This window comes from Haliotis asinina, chromosome 10, assembly GCF_037392515.1.
Source record: "Haliotis asinina isolate JCU_RB_2024 chromosome 10, JCU_Hal_asi_v2, whole genome shotgun sequence".
In the NCBI taxonomy this organism is placed as follows: domain Eukaryota; kingdom Metazoa; phylum Mollusca; class Gastropoda; order Lepetellida; family Haliotidae; genus Haliotis; species Haliotis asinina.
In genome coordinates this window covers 30,068,955-30,084,592 of record NC_090289.1, presented here as the reverse complement: position 1 = coordinate 30,084,592, position 15,638 = coordinate 30,068,955, and the positions used below count along the sequence as shown (strand labels likewise).

Here is a 15,638-nt window from a genome sequence, read left to right as displayed (position 1 = left end):
CTGTAATTTTTTCATACAAATATTGATGAAATGATGAAATGATCAAATAATTAGGTTACTATGTGTGGAAATATCACGTGTATCGGTATCCTTTAACATTGAACAGATGACATTCCGACTGGAAAACAAGACTGATCTGGAAATGTTTAGGCATATTCCGGAATATTCATGACTTGTATATTCTGACCTTGGTTCTGAAAGCTGTTTTGATATAATCAGGGGAGACAATCTCGCATTATATCTCACAGGACTATGTGAGCATGCTTTGCTGCATCAGGCAAATACTAGATAAAGCAAATATATGTATTGCTTTTGAAGTGGGTTTTTTTCAGTTTGTTTTTCTGCTTACTCATTGAACAAGCATCATGTGTGTGTGTGTGTGTGTGTGTGTGTGTGTGTGTGTGTGTGTGTGTGTGTGTGTGTGTGTGGTTTGCTATCAAATGACACTCGCTCCTGTGCATACATTGCTGTTATTATTTAGAAAAAGGATTTTTCAACACATTTTTAAACATAATAATAGAAGAACCGTGAGAAGAATTATTCCCGTTGTTATTTCTGTGTTGATGTTAATGATGTAATACTTATTACTTAGAAGAGATTTGATGACATAGATGAATGAGTCAACGTCATGGAAAAATGATATTGGTTAAATCTCTCTCTCTCTCTTTCTTTCTTTCTTTCTTTCTTTCTTTCTCCCTCCCTCTTCAAGCGTCAAGCCGGAGACACCCGGGTTCGATTCTCCGTATGGGTACAATGTATACATCAGTATGGTATGGCCTGGTGTCCCAAGCCGTGATCTTGCTGGAATATTGGTAAAAGGGGTGTAAACCCCCTCAATCACTCATGTGGGAGGTAAACCCGAAATTATTGCTGCTAAAATGGGACACAATTCTTTTAAATATCCTGTCTGGTAACGGCATATAACCATCCGCAGGATTAATTTCAGCAATACGAAGCTGTGAATTAATTGAATGTAAACTATCCCATGGTTAATTTCAGCAATACGGGGCTGTGAACTGATTAAATGTAAACTATCCCAGGGTTAATTTCAGCAATATGAGGCTGTGAAACAGACTGAATGTAAACTATCCCAGAGTTCATTTCAGCAACATGAGGCAGTGAATTGATCGAATGTAAATTATCCCAGAGTTAATTTCAGCAATATGAGGCTGTGAATTGACTGAATATAAACTATCTGAGACTTAATTTCAGCAATATCAGGCAGTGAATTGATCGAATGTAAATTATTCCCGAGGTAATTTCAGCAATACGAGGCTGTGAATTGATTGAATGTAAACTATCCCCGAGTTAATTTCAGAAATATGAGGCAGTGACCTGATTCTAAGTAATCATCTGTAGGATTTATTTCAGCAAAGCGTTCGCAGCCATCATCTTCTTCTCATTTATTTTCCTCAACCTCCTTGCGAAGTGTAATAGTTTTGTAAATGTATAAAGAGATATCGATTTGTAGTTGCCATTCTTTTCTGATTCTCTACACAGATTAGAGGTTCGCTTGACCAAATGACTTGGCAGCGCCGCTGTATTCCATTGTTTTGTTTCTTTCTTTTTAAACGCTTCACCTAGCAATACCCCAGCTATGTGACGACGGTTGGTACATAATCGAGTCTGGACCAGACAATCCAGTGACTGGCATCTGTAGACTTGATCTTCTCAATTGGGATACGACAACGACACGATACGACAGTCACGTCAGCTTGCCTGACACCCCGATACCGTTTGTCGCCTCATATGACAAACATGGGTAGCTGAAGACCAGTTCTAACCCAGGTGATCACAGGTACTATAACCATTGTGGCAAATGACGGATATTGCATTCAGTCATTACCACATAATCTGATTTGTATGTATAAAGTAAAACCATCCAGTTATCTCCCTTGTACTATTGTTTTCGATATTTCATCCAAAACATTTAATGACCTATTTTAAAATCTTACGCATATAGGTATATAGCATAACACGGTATTTACTGAATTAACCAATGTTAAAGCTATGTTCTTTGCTATTGGCAATAACGTTTTCAACACGTAACCGATTTCCTGGACATATCTATTTTCAAGCCCAAACACACAGAGGAATCAATCTATTTATTATTGAAGGTGATTTATCCAGTACAAAATGCTGTTCAGGAACAGCGAGTATAAAATCCAACAAATGTTAAAACTCAATGCAAAAGAATAACCCTTCTTGATTATCCTCAGAAAAAAGATTCCATTTTGTGAAACATAATTTGCTTGGATCTCTAAAAGTTTGTGACGACACTGGGTGTTTATGAAATGGGTAAAACTAGTGAAGATCAGAGTTAAAATTGATCTTCAGTAAACTATGCTTTACGTAAGAGTCGACTAACGGGATCAAGTGGTTAGGCTCGCTGACACTATTAGAAACTGAAAATGAGGATAACATCGATTTTGATAACACACTAGTCCACTGAAATACTTTTTATGAACACAATACAAAAACTTCGAGATACTTCCTCTGTTTACAATTTCAACTTACTTCAGAAAGTTTTCGGCAGACATGTTTATCACTTCTATCACTGCCAGAAAGTTCAAAGCTGCCCCATAATAACTTGTATAAAAAGACATATTCTAAAATAAGAGGCAGCATTGCTATTTTTCACAATTTTGCCTTACGTTGAATGTTTATTACCTCTGACCAGTTTGTAGTAATAACAGATTTAGAAGGAGTCTAGTCTCCACCAGTAGGTGCTCACTGACCCTTTGAAAAAAATCAGAAAAAATCATGGAACAATTGTGCAGACAAAAAGTGAGAGACAATGAGAAAGAAAGAAATCCTCCTTGGATACAGGAAAGCTATTTCCAGCGTTCTGCCGTGTACCATCCTAAGTCTGTCGCACCAGCTTGGTTGTGTACAGACCTATCAGTTGCAAGAGTCCTCAGCCTCGACCACGACGTGGTTGTCGACATGGTCCTCGACTTGACTCTCAACATGGTCCTGGAGATGGTCCTCGACTTGACCCTCGACATGGTCCTGGACATGGTCCTGGACGTGGTCTTCGACATGGACCTCGACATGGTCCTGGACATGGTCTTCGACATGGACCTCGAAATGATCCTCTCTCTCACCATCACCAGGGTGATCTCCCTCCCGACGGATGATGTCTTCTGCAGGCACATGGCTAGGACGGGACCCGCGTCTTACCAACAACACCCATGCAATGATGGCTCCAACTCCGGCAACGATCTGGGACACTCCACCGAAATACATGGCACCACTTACTGACGATGTTTCCCTCAGGATTTTGTCTAAAATCACAATGACAGATGCTGTTGTAAGCATAAATCATTATGAGACAGTTACTATAATGATATCTCCATAGATAAGTATCTATAATCGATAATTATCAACAACGGAATGTATTAATTGCGTACTTGAAACTAAATACCGAAAAGCTTGGATTACTGATTATTATGTGTATCACCATGAAATTGTAATCTGTGATAATAACTTACTAAAGATAATAAGAAACTTAATGAAACAAACGCGTACAAAAAGACAACATGTTAAATAGATCATGTTATATGTTTTCTAGAATTGATATATCCTCCTCTTCAGCCACATGATTGTATGGTTGATCTTTACAGATTGCAGCCATATAGCTGGAATATTGCTGAGTGCGGCGTTATGCAACAGCACAAACAAAACTTCACTCAATCTACAGAAACACCGGACCCTATTCACCCGCAATCTTAGCACCAATAATTCCTCCCGTTAACTGGCAACAGCACAAGAGAGGGAGGGCCAACACCAGGCTACTTCTTTCAGTAGTGCTGACCAGAGCTACTGGCAACATCAGATGGGAGAGCACTGGAACAAAAATTGAAGTATTTACAGGTTGTTCAGCTTGACCTGATCAAGTGAATACTAATGCATTGCGTGGTCGTGTCACAACGGATTTGGTCTATTATTGTGAAGGGGCGTGACTTTGTCAGGGGATTATCAACATGTCCTAAACAACCGAGACAAGGTCGGCGTTTGACATATCAGTGTCGAGAAATCGTCAGTAAAGTGCTAACTTTCTTTAAACAGTTAGTCGCAGATGGTTTAATGTTTCCTGTTCGGGCTTTTCGACAGCGAGCTCCCCTATTTAACGAAGTTAACTCGACCAGTGCCGGTTGACCTCCCGGGTCATGCACATGTGGAGTAACTCAGGTGAAGCTGAACAACCTGTAAGCATTCAGTTGTCTCTATCGGACAAAACAGACAACCTCATAACATTCCCAGCACAGATCTATATAAACCTTCATTGCGAATGTGTGTGTGTTTGGTGTTTAACGCCACACTCAGCAATTTTCCTGCTGAAAATAATGTCTGGGCCAGACAATCCAATGATTGGCACTATGAGCGTCGATCAAAGTTTAACATGTGTTCATTGAGAATGAGAAGTTAGGGTGTACAAAGCGTTGAGTGAGTGAGTGGTTTTACGCCGCTTTTAACAATTTTCCAGCAATATCACGGCGGAGGACACCAGAAAAGGGTTTGACACATAGTACCCATGTGGGGTATCTGGGTCTTCGGTGTGACGAGCTAACGCTTTAACCACCAGGCCACCATACGGTCCCGTACAAAGCGTTGAGTAGAAGCATCTGCTCAATGTGGATGCAAACGAAGAAATGATGTGGGTTCCGACCCACAAAGCGTTCGTAAATTTACGACATGCCGTAACCAATAGCTACCACAGGCTTGCGAATGCCGTAGCACTGCGAAGGCTGTGTGAATTGGACCCCAGTCTTTATTAGAAGTGTATTAGAAGCTGTTGAATGCTGCTAGCGAGGGCATAGTGTTGATAAAACTTGAAATCCAGCTTTTTCCAACCAAGTACGGTCGCGTTCACCATTTTAATATTATACAATTATTTTCATGTTTTATTCAAAACATTGACACTAAATGCGTCAGAGAACGTTACTGGTTTTCAACAGTCTGAGTCATAATATATATTGCAACTACCCTCCCACTCCAATGTGATCAAATAGTCAATCTCCAGATTTTCTATGGATGTGCAGTGGAGTGAGTAAAGTAGATTTAATTTACTCACGAAAGGCAAATCCAGTACTGAAAACCCCCAAATCAGGAGGGATCACCTTGTGGGCAGTGACAACGACACCAGCACCTACGACCGATAGTCCCATGGATAAAAGGGCTGACCTTTTCAGCCATTCTGTCAGGAATCTGATTTTGTTTCGGATGACCAACAGAACAACCAGCACGATGATAGGGATGATGCAGACAGCAATCACCATAATAATCGTCCACGTTTTAGACGCCATGGCGAAGACTGGATTGCTTGCAAACCCTGTCAGACATTATTACATCTATGAGGCTTATAATTTGACATGGAAAACCACATACATTTAGCACACAACTGTGACAACAAGACCAACACATGTATTGGCGAATATGACATTCGAATGGATTGCTTCTGACCAGTTTGTTGTGAGTGAGTAAGTATCTCCCCTTCCTTTTAGGATTATCAGCGTTATCAGGGCGGGGGATACCAGATATGAGCTTCACACATTTAACCCATGTGGGAATCAGAAGTTTGGGGTGATGGGAGAACACTTTACCCACTAGGCTACACCACCGGCCCTGACCTGTTTGTAAGACTGACGGCATACAATGTTTTCAAAAGGTTGAAAAGTGATACCAAACATCACCTTTAAAAAGAATACAAAAACATTTTTCTTGTATCAGTCATAGTTGTTTTCCAATGTCAAGATCAGACCATTAACAGATACGGGGCATAAACCTTCATATCGAGTGAAGGTTCCCGTGACTGCTGGATCATCACAGAACTTTGATTCATGCTCTGCATTATCTTCAAGTAACAACATCTAAAATACCTACCCATAGAACAGACAGCTGCTAGCAATACGAGGGCATAAAACGGTGGGTGTTTGAAGAGCATGGTCACATTTTGATGGGTCTGTGAGTTCTTTTGTAGAAACAATGCCGCCACAAGTCCCAAAAAAGCAGGTATCGCAAGCCCTATGTCGGAGAGAATGCGGGCGAGTAGGGAACTAGCTGCTCCAATGATGAAGCTATTGTAGCTGATGATAACTGCGACAGCTGGGCGAGTCTTGAGGTGGTCTACTGTAGCTACCACTCCAGTAGATCGAAGAAGACCAACTGAAAAACCTAGCAAGGAAATCGAAAGGCGTTTATCAAGGTCGAGCCCTGGGTATACAGAGGCTTCATATCAATATGTAACTCTTAAGAATTGATTTGTTGGAGGAGGCTAGTGGGAATGGAAATAAATGGATGCATGTTGAGTACACCTTGTAGTCTCATTCAGAAGTTGCATAATGAAGAAGTTGGTTGGTTGATTTCTTGTTTAACGCCATACTCAGCAATATTCCTGCTGTATGGCGATGGTCCATAAATAATCGAGTCTGAACCATACAACCAAGTGATCATCAGCATGAACACCGTTCTATTCAATTGTGATACGATAACGCGTCAACTAAATTAGCTAGGCTTAGCCAAAAGAGTGAGTCATGTAATTGTCCTTTTTAAATACACTGCACAAATGCACACTTAGCTGTGTCATCATTTCCAAATTTCCTTTCACAACACTCATATTCATCAGCTTTCAGTTGACCTTCAATATGCCTCTCAATATGCCCATGACTCATTACATTATGTATTCGTTACACGAGGATCTTGTCTAGAAACTAACACTATACCTCCTAGGTTTCACTCGAATATCGATTCGAAACAGACCTTTCATGACGCTGAGTGTGATGAAAGTCTTAAGGTCATCTATGGTTGCCAATGACGACGAGATACAGGAAAAGATGAGTAAAACACTTCCGAAAAAAGCGACCTTGCGGAAGCCGTATCTGATCATAAGCGGAGCAGAAGAGGCCGCTGAAATTAACAACATATGAGAAACATGTTCCTCCTCGTAAGTGAATGCAAAATATGACAATATTTAGTTTCTGTGTGAATACATTTTTCCTTGACAATTACTGACACAACAGACCGAAAATTTATGACGTTTGTGGCCATGATGCTTTAAGCGTTGGTGGGTCAGTGTTAAAACGGTGACTTGTCTATCCTATGTTTTATTCGCTCGCCGATCTGATGATGAACAATAGTTATTAAAAAGAAACACAAACTATAATCAGTTGTCTCCAACATATCATACCTGCCGCTGCGTTAACTACCATGAATACGGTAGAAGTTTCCCTGCTAAAGACCATCTGTCCAACTCTAGGGATCGGCAGTAGAAAGGCCACAAAGAAGAAGCCAGCCATGGTGTTCACTACCACGCCAGCAAATATGGGTACGAGAAAAACAATACCCCTTCTCGAAAACTGAAACCAGGAAAAACAGTTTAAAGTTTTATATCACCAGGACGTTATGATTCAGTTGCATTTCAGTTTTATAAGTTATATTGGTATCATGAAAATTAGGCTCCTTTTTAACGTATTAGTATTAATGTTAATTTTGGTTCAGAAAAGTGAATTTCCGAATGAAACACGTTTTACGATACTTCTTCGCAGTTCATAGAGAACCCGTTAGCACTGTAACCAAAATGGCGATCGTGACAACTGGTCTCGAGTGGTCGTTGTTTTAATGCAATGTGACGTTCATTACGTAGAAGTTTCTAACTAATATTGTTCTAAAACATGAATCTGTTCCTCAATAGTTTGATTTTGAATCGGGGCATGTAATGATCCTTACAAAACTACGTTACATGTGTAGTCCACTGATCTATTCCGTGTTGATATACATGATAACCCAGCCCTTGTGGAAATGTCCGTGGAAATTCTTACCATTACTTATTTGAGTGTCAATTATATACTGGACAGACATATACTGGATAGAGAACTGTCATGATGTCTAATTTCCACAATGTTGTGAACATAAACTTTGAGTACCTATTATTGCAATGCAGATCAGACTGTTGGACTAAATTATAACATATATGTATTTAAAATTGTTCAAACATGTATTTGTCATTCAAAAAGATTATTTTAACTTTTCCAATTGTTGTTCTACTGTTCCCGATTCTATCTGTCCGTCTTGTATAAAGAAAGGGAAACAATATTTATGTTAATACTACAGAGTGAGTGCTCCAAGTTGCATCCAAATACCCCGTCCGTTTCTCATAAATACAATATGCTTTTTTTTAAAATTTAAGGATTTTAGTATTTTGCTATTCATAATATTGCTGAGCATAAAGAGTAATGTTGAGACCTACTGACCTAGAAACAACACTTACCGTACGAGGGTCGTTTATTGGTTCAATGTAGTCATAACCAGGATTGGTTTCAGCAATGAATTCATAATCATTTTCGGCTTCCGGTTGGTTTTCCTCCGTCGCCTGCTCATAGACGGAGTCTTGGACGTTGTCAATGTAGTGGTATTCCGCCGACGCTGCATTGTTGTAGTCAGTTCGGCCATGAGTATTAGACACGATTTCGACGTTGGGTGTTTTCATAGTGGACTTGTTTTCTTGTAGAGTCTTTCAAAATTAATTGGAAAAACGTGTGTTAGTGCGACGATTCCCTTGTTACTAAGAAATTTGCATTGTCTAATTGACCAAGTAATAGATCAGAGAGGCCGTATGAGTGGTGTAGTTTTTGAGATACCCAATCCATTAAGCAAACATTATGCTGTGTGGTCAGGAATGATGATCTACCATTACTGTTAATGAAAACTCATTTCGACATATATATTGAAGAAGAAAAGAAACTCCACATTTGAATTATAATGACAATGGGTAGAACAAGGTATTTTATAGAATGATCTAACGCATCCTCTCATTTCAACCGTGGTGAACGACGCGGGGTGCATGCAGTGCTCTCCTTTGTGAAAACACCTCATGTGACCACAATTTCACCAACGGGTGTACAGAATGGGCGATCTTTATGAATTTATCTTTTCTTCACTAATCACTAGTGAAGTCTTCACTAGGTGCCCTGATCCGGACGGCCTAACCTTGAAATGACAGCGCAATGACAGTTGTACGCGCAGTGTGTGCTGTACGTGTTGCTATTACGCTTAGAGACAGTTAACCAGTGCAGTCTTCACCTTCATCGGTAACGTTAACGCTGGTGCATGAACAGTATATCTTTACCCTTTTATGATGATATATCAAGTGATGTGTTCTGAAATATTTATTCCGTGATGAATCGCGAAATGGCATTTCGAAGGGAGGCGGTAGAATCACCTGATCGTTTTCAGATCATGTTTTTTCGTTTTGTTGACGTTTTGCAATCGGTAATTTAAGTATGACACTAGATGTCTGGATATCACACATTTAAACGTGCAGTGCATCCTCCGTTCAAAGAATTTCCATCACAGGTTTCCTGTTTCTGGAAGATGGGTTAGTGTACAGGTGCAGACTGCATCTTGGGTATTCTTTGTGGTATGGTGGTGTGACATTCCTGTACATAGATGCTGGTAGTTTATGAAGTCCAGAATTGTGGATGTTTGTAAATTAGGATTTCACAAAATAAGATCAAGTATAGGTTATAATGCTGTGGTTGTTTTGTGAGTTTGTTTACATTAATATATATACATTACTGATTTGAACATCCCATTATGAAATAAAGGCGCCACAAGCTGTTTTATAGATATTGAAACGATCAACAACGTGAACACGTGACAGTGTTCATGGTTCTTTTTGTGTAAAAAGTTAAGAGGAACAACATAATTATTAACAAGTTATCCTTCCCCTGTTAGTATCTTAGACGGACGTGATCTGTCAGATAGATCATTTGATTCGAGAGAAAATACGCGTACGCTTCCCACTCTCATGCAGCCGCTGGCCGGGACGAGTTTTTTCATCTGCCATGTAACTCCATTTCACTCGTCAGTTACACTCTGTCAACTAAGTTTTACTAAAAATAAAATACAAAGAGGTTTCCGATTTAAATATCACTCAGAAACGACGAATACCAAAGGGTAACAAGCAGAATTCATCAATACCGTTCTCAGTAACGAACGTTTTGCCGGCGGTGACGCCATTGTGATTCGTCAGTTGTTATTGCCTGCAACACAACGATTCGGCATGTCCTTGCTGACACCGGGAAATCAGTAAATCGACAAGTTTGTTACATATTTTATATACAACTAATTGAAAATCCTTTTTATATACAACTAACTGAAAATTCCTCCTCAAATGACGTCATACTAGCGACAGTTACATAATCTGACTATGATTTCGTTGTCGGTATTAACGCTCGGTATTAATGAATCTCGCGTAAAGAACGGATTTGATGTTTCGCTTAAGACTAACCATAATTCTTTTATATGTAATGGTTAAAAGAGTACAAATATGTGAGTGTATTCGTTCTTTAACGCGTTTAATAGAAATGGTATTACACGGTATTAATCTTAATATACAAAAGAATCATTCTAAGGTTATGAATCGGTGTTTTCGGTTATTTCTCAACGAACTTAACCGAAACTCCCGCAGAAGATTGTCATCTTTCGCCAAAGTGTGTTTGGCGGCGTTAGTACTATCAAATATTCAAACAAAGATCACTCACCGATGTTTTCTCTTCTGCGTCTTTCTCTTTAATGGAGTAAGTTTCAGCACTTGTTTCATCTTCACCTGACTGGCCAGACATGGTAACAAAGAGTTCATTTACAGAATCATGAGTTGGGGCAGCAGAAGGTTCCCCATCAGATTCAACTGGATTGGTTTCTTCTACGGATGTGCGGCAAGGCGGATAAGGCATGTCCCCATCTTGGGGCTCACGGTGGCTCGAACCTGTGACGAAGCCTTCCTTGGATTTATCATGAGAAGTACCAAGGGTTTCCTTTTCGAGACACAAGAGCTCAACACCAGGTTCAAGAAGTGACGATTGTAGGATGATGTCCGCAGACATGTCAAATTCTGTTCAATGTGTCGAAAACACAGACGCAATGATCACACGGTATTGTGTGACACACTTAATGATGCTGGTGATGTATAAACGTAAACGATTTTGTCCCAGAAAAATAATTCCGTATGAAAAGGAAGTATTGCTATTTTGTTTTGAGGTAAATTGCATATGAAAGCAATACCGGTTTCATAACAGTACATGCAAATGTCAGACTTTGAAAATTATACTGAAAGGCAAGAGAACCGTCGTAGTATTTTAAATGACAGTTACGTATTAATTGAGTATTTGAACCTGTTATTTACATATACACATGAATCATAGTCGTGTAGTCTGATTTGTCCAACAAAAGTTCGTTTAAGATCAAGGTTCGAGATGGAAATGTTTTTGCTTGAGGAAAGTGAAGAGTGCCACAAACACAACATTGAAATCGATATGGACGCCCATTATGCACGCTTTCAAGCATAAACTACCGGGTTAGACGGCAATTGTTCTCTTGTTATCTGAATACAGCAGATATGGCTATTCACTGACGTTTTCACATCTCCGCCGTTGTGACTGGGGTGACTGGGTTTACAGGGTTGACAGGGTTGAGTGGGTCGACTTAGTCATTCTCTTCTGCTGACATGTAGCTGTCCTATGCAAGACATACTGTTGGTGACCAATGCTTTCGTCACTCATTTTCGGATCATTCAACCCATGTAAACTCCCTTGGGCCTGTCGCTATGTCACATTGTAGCGCATTGAGCAATACTTTCTCAGTCAGCCAAAAAGCGACAATATAAGCTGTTCACTGGTCCCTCGGGGTTCATGGACTGATGTTCCGTCGATGTTTGTTTGTTCCCTGTCTCCTCGTGACCAGTGAACAACATAACATACATCCAAATACACTCATTCATCGTCAGAGCCGTGACCATCACAATCAACGCCATCATAATACCCTCAACATCACTATTACTATCATAGATTTATCATCATCATCATCATCATCATCTATACTAAATACTCTTGTAACTATCTTCAAAAGGCATTTGTAACGTCATCATTTAGCAGTTTATCATAGATGTCCGACATAGATATTCAAGCAGTGTATATATACTCTTAAAATGTAAGGAATACTTGGGATAAGAAGAATGAGCGTTAAAAAAACTGTTCAAGGATAGAAATCGCATGAATGCTCCACCATTTACACAAAGCATGGGATGCATGTGCACAACGCCGTAGCCTCATACACGTGCATGGGGTGTCATTCTTGATTTTGTCGGTTTTCAAGAAGGTCGACCTGTAGCAGGGCAGTGAATGCACAAACGACAAACACACGCTACGGGTGTGAGCTATTGCCCGAGGAATCTTTATTTTTTTGTGGTCGATAAGTCACCCTGAAATATTTATAGAAATTGTGATACAATGAATAGTACATAAAATCATCAATGTGCAATACTTATTACTAGTAGCTATAAACAGACTAGCTAACATGAAATACACGATAAGGTTACGACTTATCTTATCGAGTGCATAACAAGACATATATGAATAAACATTCTAAGTTAAACAAGGTCATGAACTTGTTTACAAATTGTTGTTTACACATTACATGCGTTGGATGGTAACTGATCTATATTACAATTGTTAATGTAATGGATATAGTTAATGGAATACATGGATTATAATGCAAATTTGAAATGAATGATTCAAACAATGAGTCTACCCTGTGGGTGAGACTGGGGTGACGACAGAGCACAGCAACAGTCTGTATCCCGAATATATCTGAATAAAATGTAATTACTATGATAACTAAGAGTAAGACGCTTATAAAAGCCGATGTGCTGTGTGAAATGCTAAATGCGCATATTGTATACACATACCTAAACGACAGAATTAAAATAGGGCTATTCTACAACACATTCGGACAGTTTTTCATGCACGCAAGAGCAAAGAAATAGAAAAGTTGCTAGTAATTACAAAAGAAACCTTACAACTGCTAAGCCTGGTTTAGCATATTTATGTTTATAGATAATGGATGACATTTAGGCAATATCAGGCGCCTAGTTTACTTTAATAGAACATATTTAACGTATCACAACATATAAGTGCAATGATATATATATATACAGAGATATATTAAACTCATCTGATTTGTCAAGTGTCTGTCAACTTGTCTGTGTGGTGACTTTGTGCAGAGTGCAGGCTATTAGACAAAAAGATTTAACTTTGAGGTTTAGCTTGGCCAATCAGTTGATCAGGTCATGGCTTGGGTTTGTTAAGGGCTTGAGGGACACGTGACCTATTAAGTAGCCTACAGATATACATATAGAGAACAGAAAACATTAAAATAATAAAATCCCTATGTACATAGTTGTGTCTGCCACAGATCAATCACTTAGACCATTAATTTTGACATTCATCTTGCATCACACAGTTTTAGTGTTTGTTTCCAGCATTTTTGGTTTAAAACTGAAAATCATACACATGCAAATTTGACCTCATACATCAATCATCTTTCAAGATCGATTACTGTACAATGAAGTGCAGGTGGTGATGCACTCACAAAACATTCTCATCATATCAACATTGACTCCGATACACATCCCAAGTATCTAACTCGTAGGTTAAAAACTGGAGTTCACCTATTTATCTAATATATCAATCGACTCATGCAACAAATGATTATTGGACCCCAGTTGTGTCTCCACTGCCGAGGTCGTCGCCAAGGTCGTCACCGGTGTTGTCGGCGATGTCCTCCCTGCCCATCAAAAATGCCTGGGCTACAGGTTCATCACTGAGAGTTGGCCAACGTTTTATTAACACCCATGCAATGATGGCTCCGACTCCGGCAATGATCAGAGACACGCCAGCAAAATACAAGGCTCCATTCACTGAGGACGTTTCTTTCAAGATTTTAGCTGAAATGGCAACAACAAACAATGCATTATGGACATGACAGTGAAATTAAATGGCATTACCTTATTTAAGACCTGTATGATCACGGGTAACTGAAAATCAGTATGTGTGCGTTTTTTATTGAACACGGCACTATTACCGAACATATACTCTCAAAACGTAGGGGACCTGAACTTTCAATTTGAATAGGAAGTACAAGCGTTAAAAAATTTTTAAGGTAGAAATGTTCTCTTCTTGTTCCCATTTCTCTTTTTTACAAATATCAAACATAACGCATAAGATGCACGTGCATGCCATTCTTGATTTTGACGGTTTTCAAGGTTTAAATCACTTTTGACAATCACCTTTTATCAGTCTTTTTGTTAGTGGTTTTTATTTGTTATTTTTTGTGGGTTTTTTTTGTTTTTGTTTTTGTTATTTTTTTGAAAATGAAAATTGAACACACGCAACATTAATCTACTTGGGAAAAACTGCAGTTCCCCATTTTCTAAAGAGTATATCTATCACAGGTTGTTCTTAACACCAGTGATTGACGTGTGGCGCATGTTAAACCCTTTAAGTATATAGTAGCCTCTTACGACAACCATAGGTTGCCGGGAGGACCTGGACATGCATCACAGAATGAATTCAAAAGTCCGCTTTCAGTTGGTGACAGTATTTTGTCACCAGAACGAAATACCATACAGTGTTGTTGTGTGTTTGCTGTCTAACTCCACAATTAGCACACAATCAAGTCGGCAATCCAGTGATCTACGCATTTACGAGATGACATGTGTCAACCTTGACAGCGAGTTTGACCCCGCGATCTTACTACAAGCATGGGCAGCTGAAGACCAATTCTTACCCTGATCTTCACAGGTAAAATACCTTACAACACCAATATCTATACTCCATTTCCTTTAACAATGAGTGAGGTAGGTTTACGTCGCACTCAGCAATATTCCAGATATATGGCAGCGGTCTGTAAATAATCGAGTGTGGACCCGACAATCCAGTGGTCAACAACATGAGCATCGATCTGTGCAATTGGGAACCGATGACATGTGTCAACCAAGTCAGCGAGCCTGACCACCCGATCCGGTTAGTCGCCTCTTACCACAAGCATAGTCACCTTTTATGGCAAGCATGGGTTGCTGGACGACGACTTTACCCGGGGGCCTTCTCGGGTCCTGTCATTCCAAGAACTCCAGCTACCAGGAATGTTGTTTCCTGCACAAGATGTGGGTTCCTCAGTTACCCTGCACTACAGGTTTCATGCAGTGGCATCTTAAATTATCAGAATATCCTTATTGTATAGATAGACAAGCAGCATTATTATGGCTGTGCTAAACTGGCATGTGATGTATATATCCATAGTCATAACGTTATTCGAAATTCATCGTCCACGAAATCCATTACGACTTCGGATTTGTGAAAACGAGTTTACGCACAGGTGGAAAAATATGCAGCAAAGTGAAAAAATAGAACTATGTCAGCCACGTGCGACTTACAACAATCGAAATTCAACGCATCAGTACAAACATGATAAATATAATAATTGTAACAACGACTTTTAACTGTACGCAATCAGACCATTAGTCAATTCCAGGAAAAAAATGTTGAACATATGGAAAAGGACTGCAGTAGTATTTTTCTTAATCACGATGCATGTGAAACGTTTTACCGCCGTTGCCATGATCATTCCTCTTCATCCAATCGGGATTGTTTTGGTTTACAAATTCTTAAACCCAAAAGTGTTAATTTTCAGAAAAGAGAACAAAGGTATCAATATTTTTCAAAGTATAAATAATGGTTACATTAAGGAGAAAGTATGTAAATGAGTTGGCTACCACGCGACGTGAAGGGGCTGAGGCCAGC

General features: G+C 39.4%; 1 protein-coding gene across 3 annotated transcripts; it reads right to left on the bottom strand.

Annotated features, from left to right (window-relative positions):
* Positions 1 to 2,090: 2,090 nt before the first annotated feature.
* LOC137298178 (uncharacterized) lies at positions 2,091 to 10,980 on the bottom strand. Of its 3 annotated transcripts, XM_067830329.1 has the most exons (8): positions 10,545 to 10,971; positions 8,270 to 8,512; positions 7,190 to 7,358; positions 6,763 to 6,909; positions 5,887 to 6,177; positions 5,078 to 5,335; positions 3,724 to 3,849; positions 2,091 to 3,287 (listed from the first exon to the last, which is right to left on the bottom strand). In XM_067830329.1, the coding sequence occupies exons 1-8, from the start codon at positions 10,884 to 10,886 to the stop codon at positions 2,902 to 2,904; spliced, it is 1,962 nt and encodes a 653-aa protein (XP_067686430.1). In that variant the 5' UTR covers positions 10,887 to 10,971; the 3' UTR covers positions 2,091 to 2,901. The 3 variants fall into 3 exon arrangements, with proteins under 3 accessions (XP_067686430.1, XP_067686431.1, XP_067686432.1); XM_067830330.1 differs by lacking the exon at positions 6,763 to 6,909 and having other exon boundaries at positions 10,545 to 10,980; XM_067830331.1 differs by lacking the exon at positions 5,078 to 5,335 and having other exon boundaries at positions 10,545 to 10,977.
* Between the last annotated feature and the right edge of the window lie 4,658 nt (positions 10,981 to 15,638).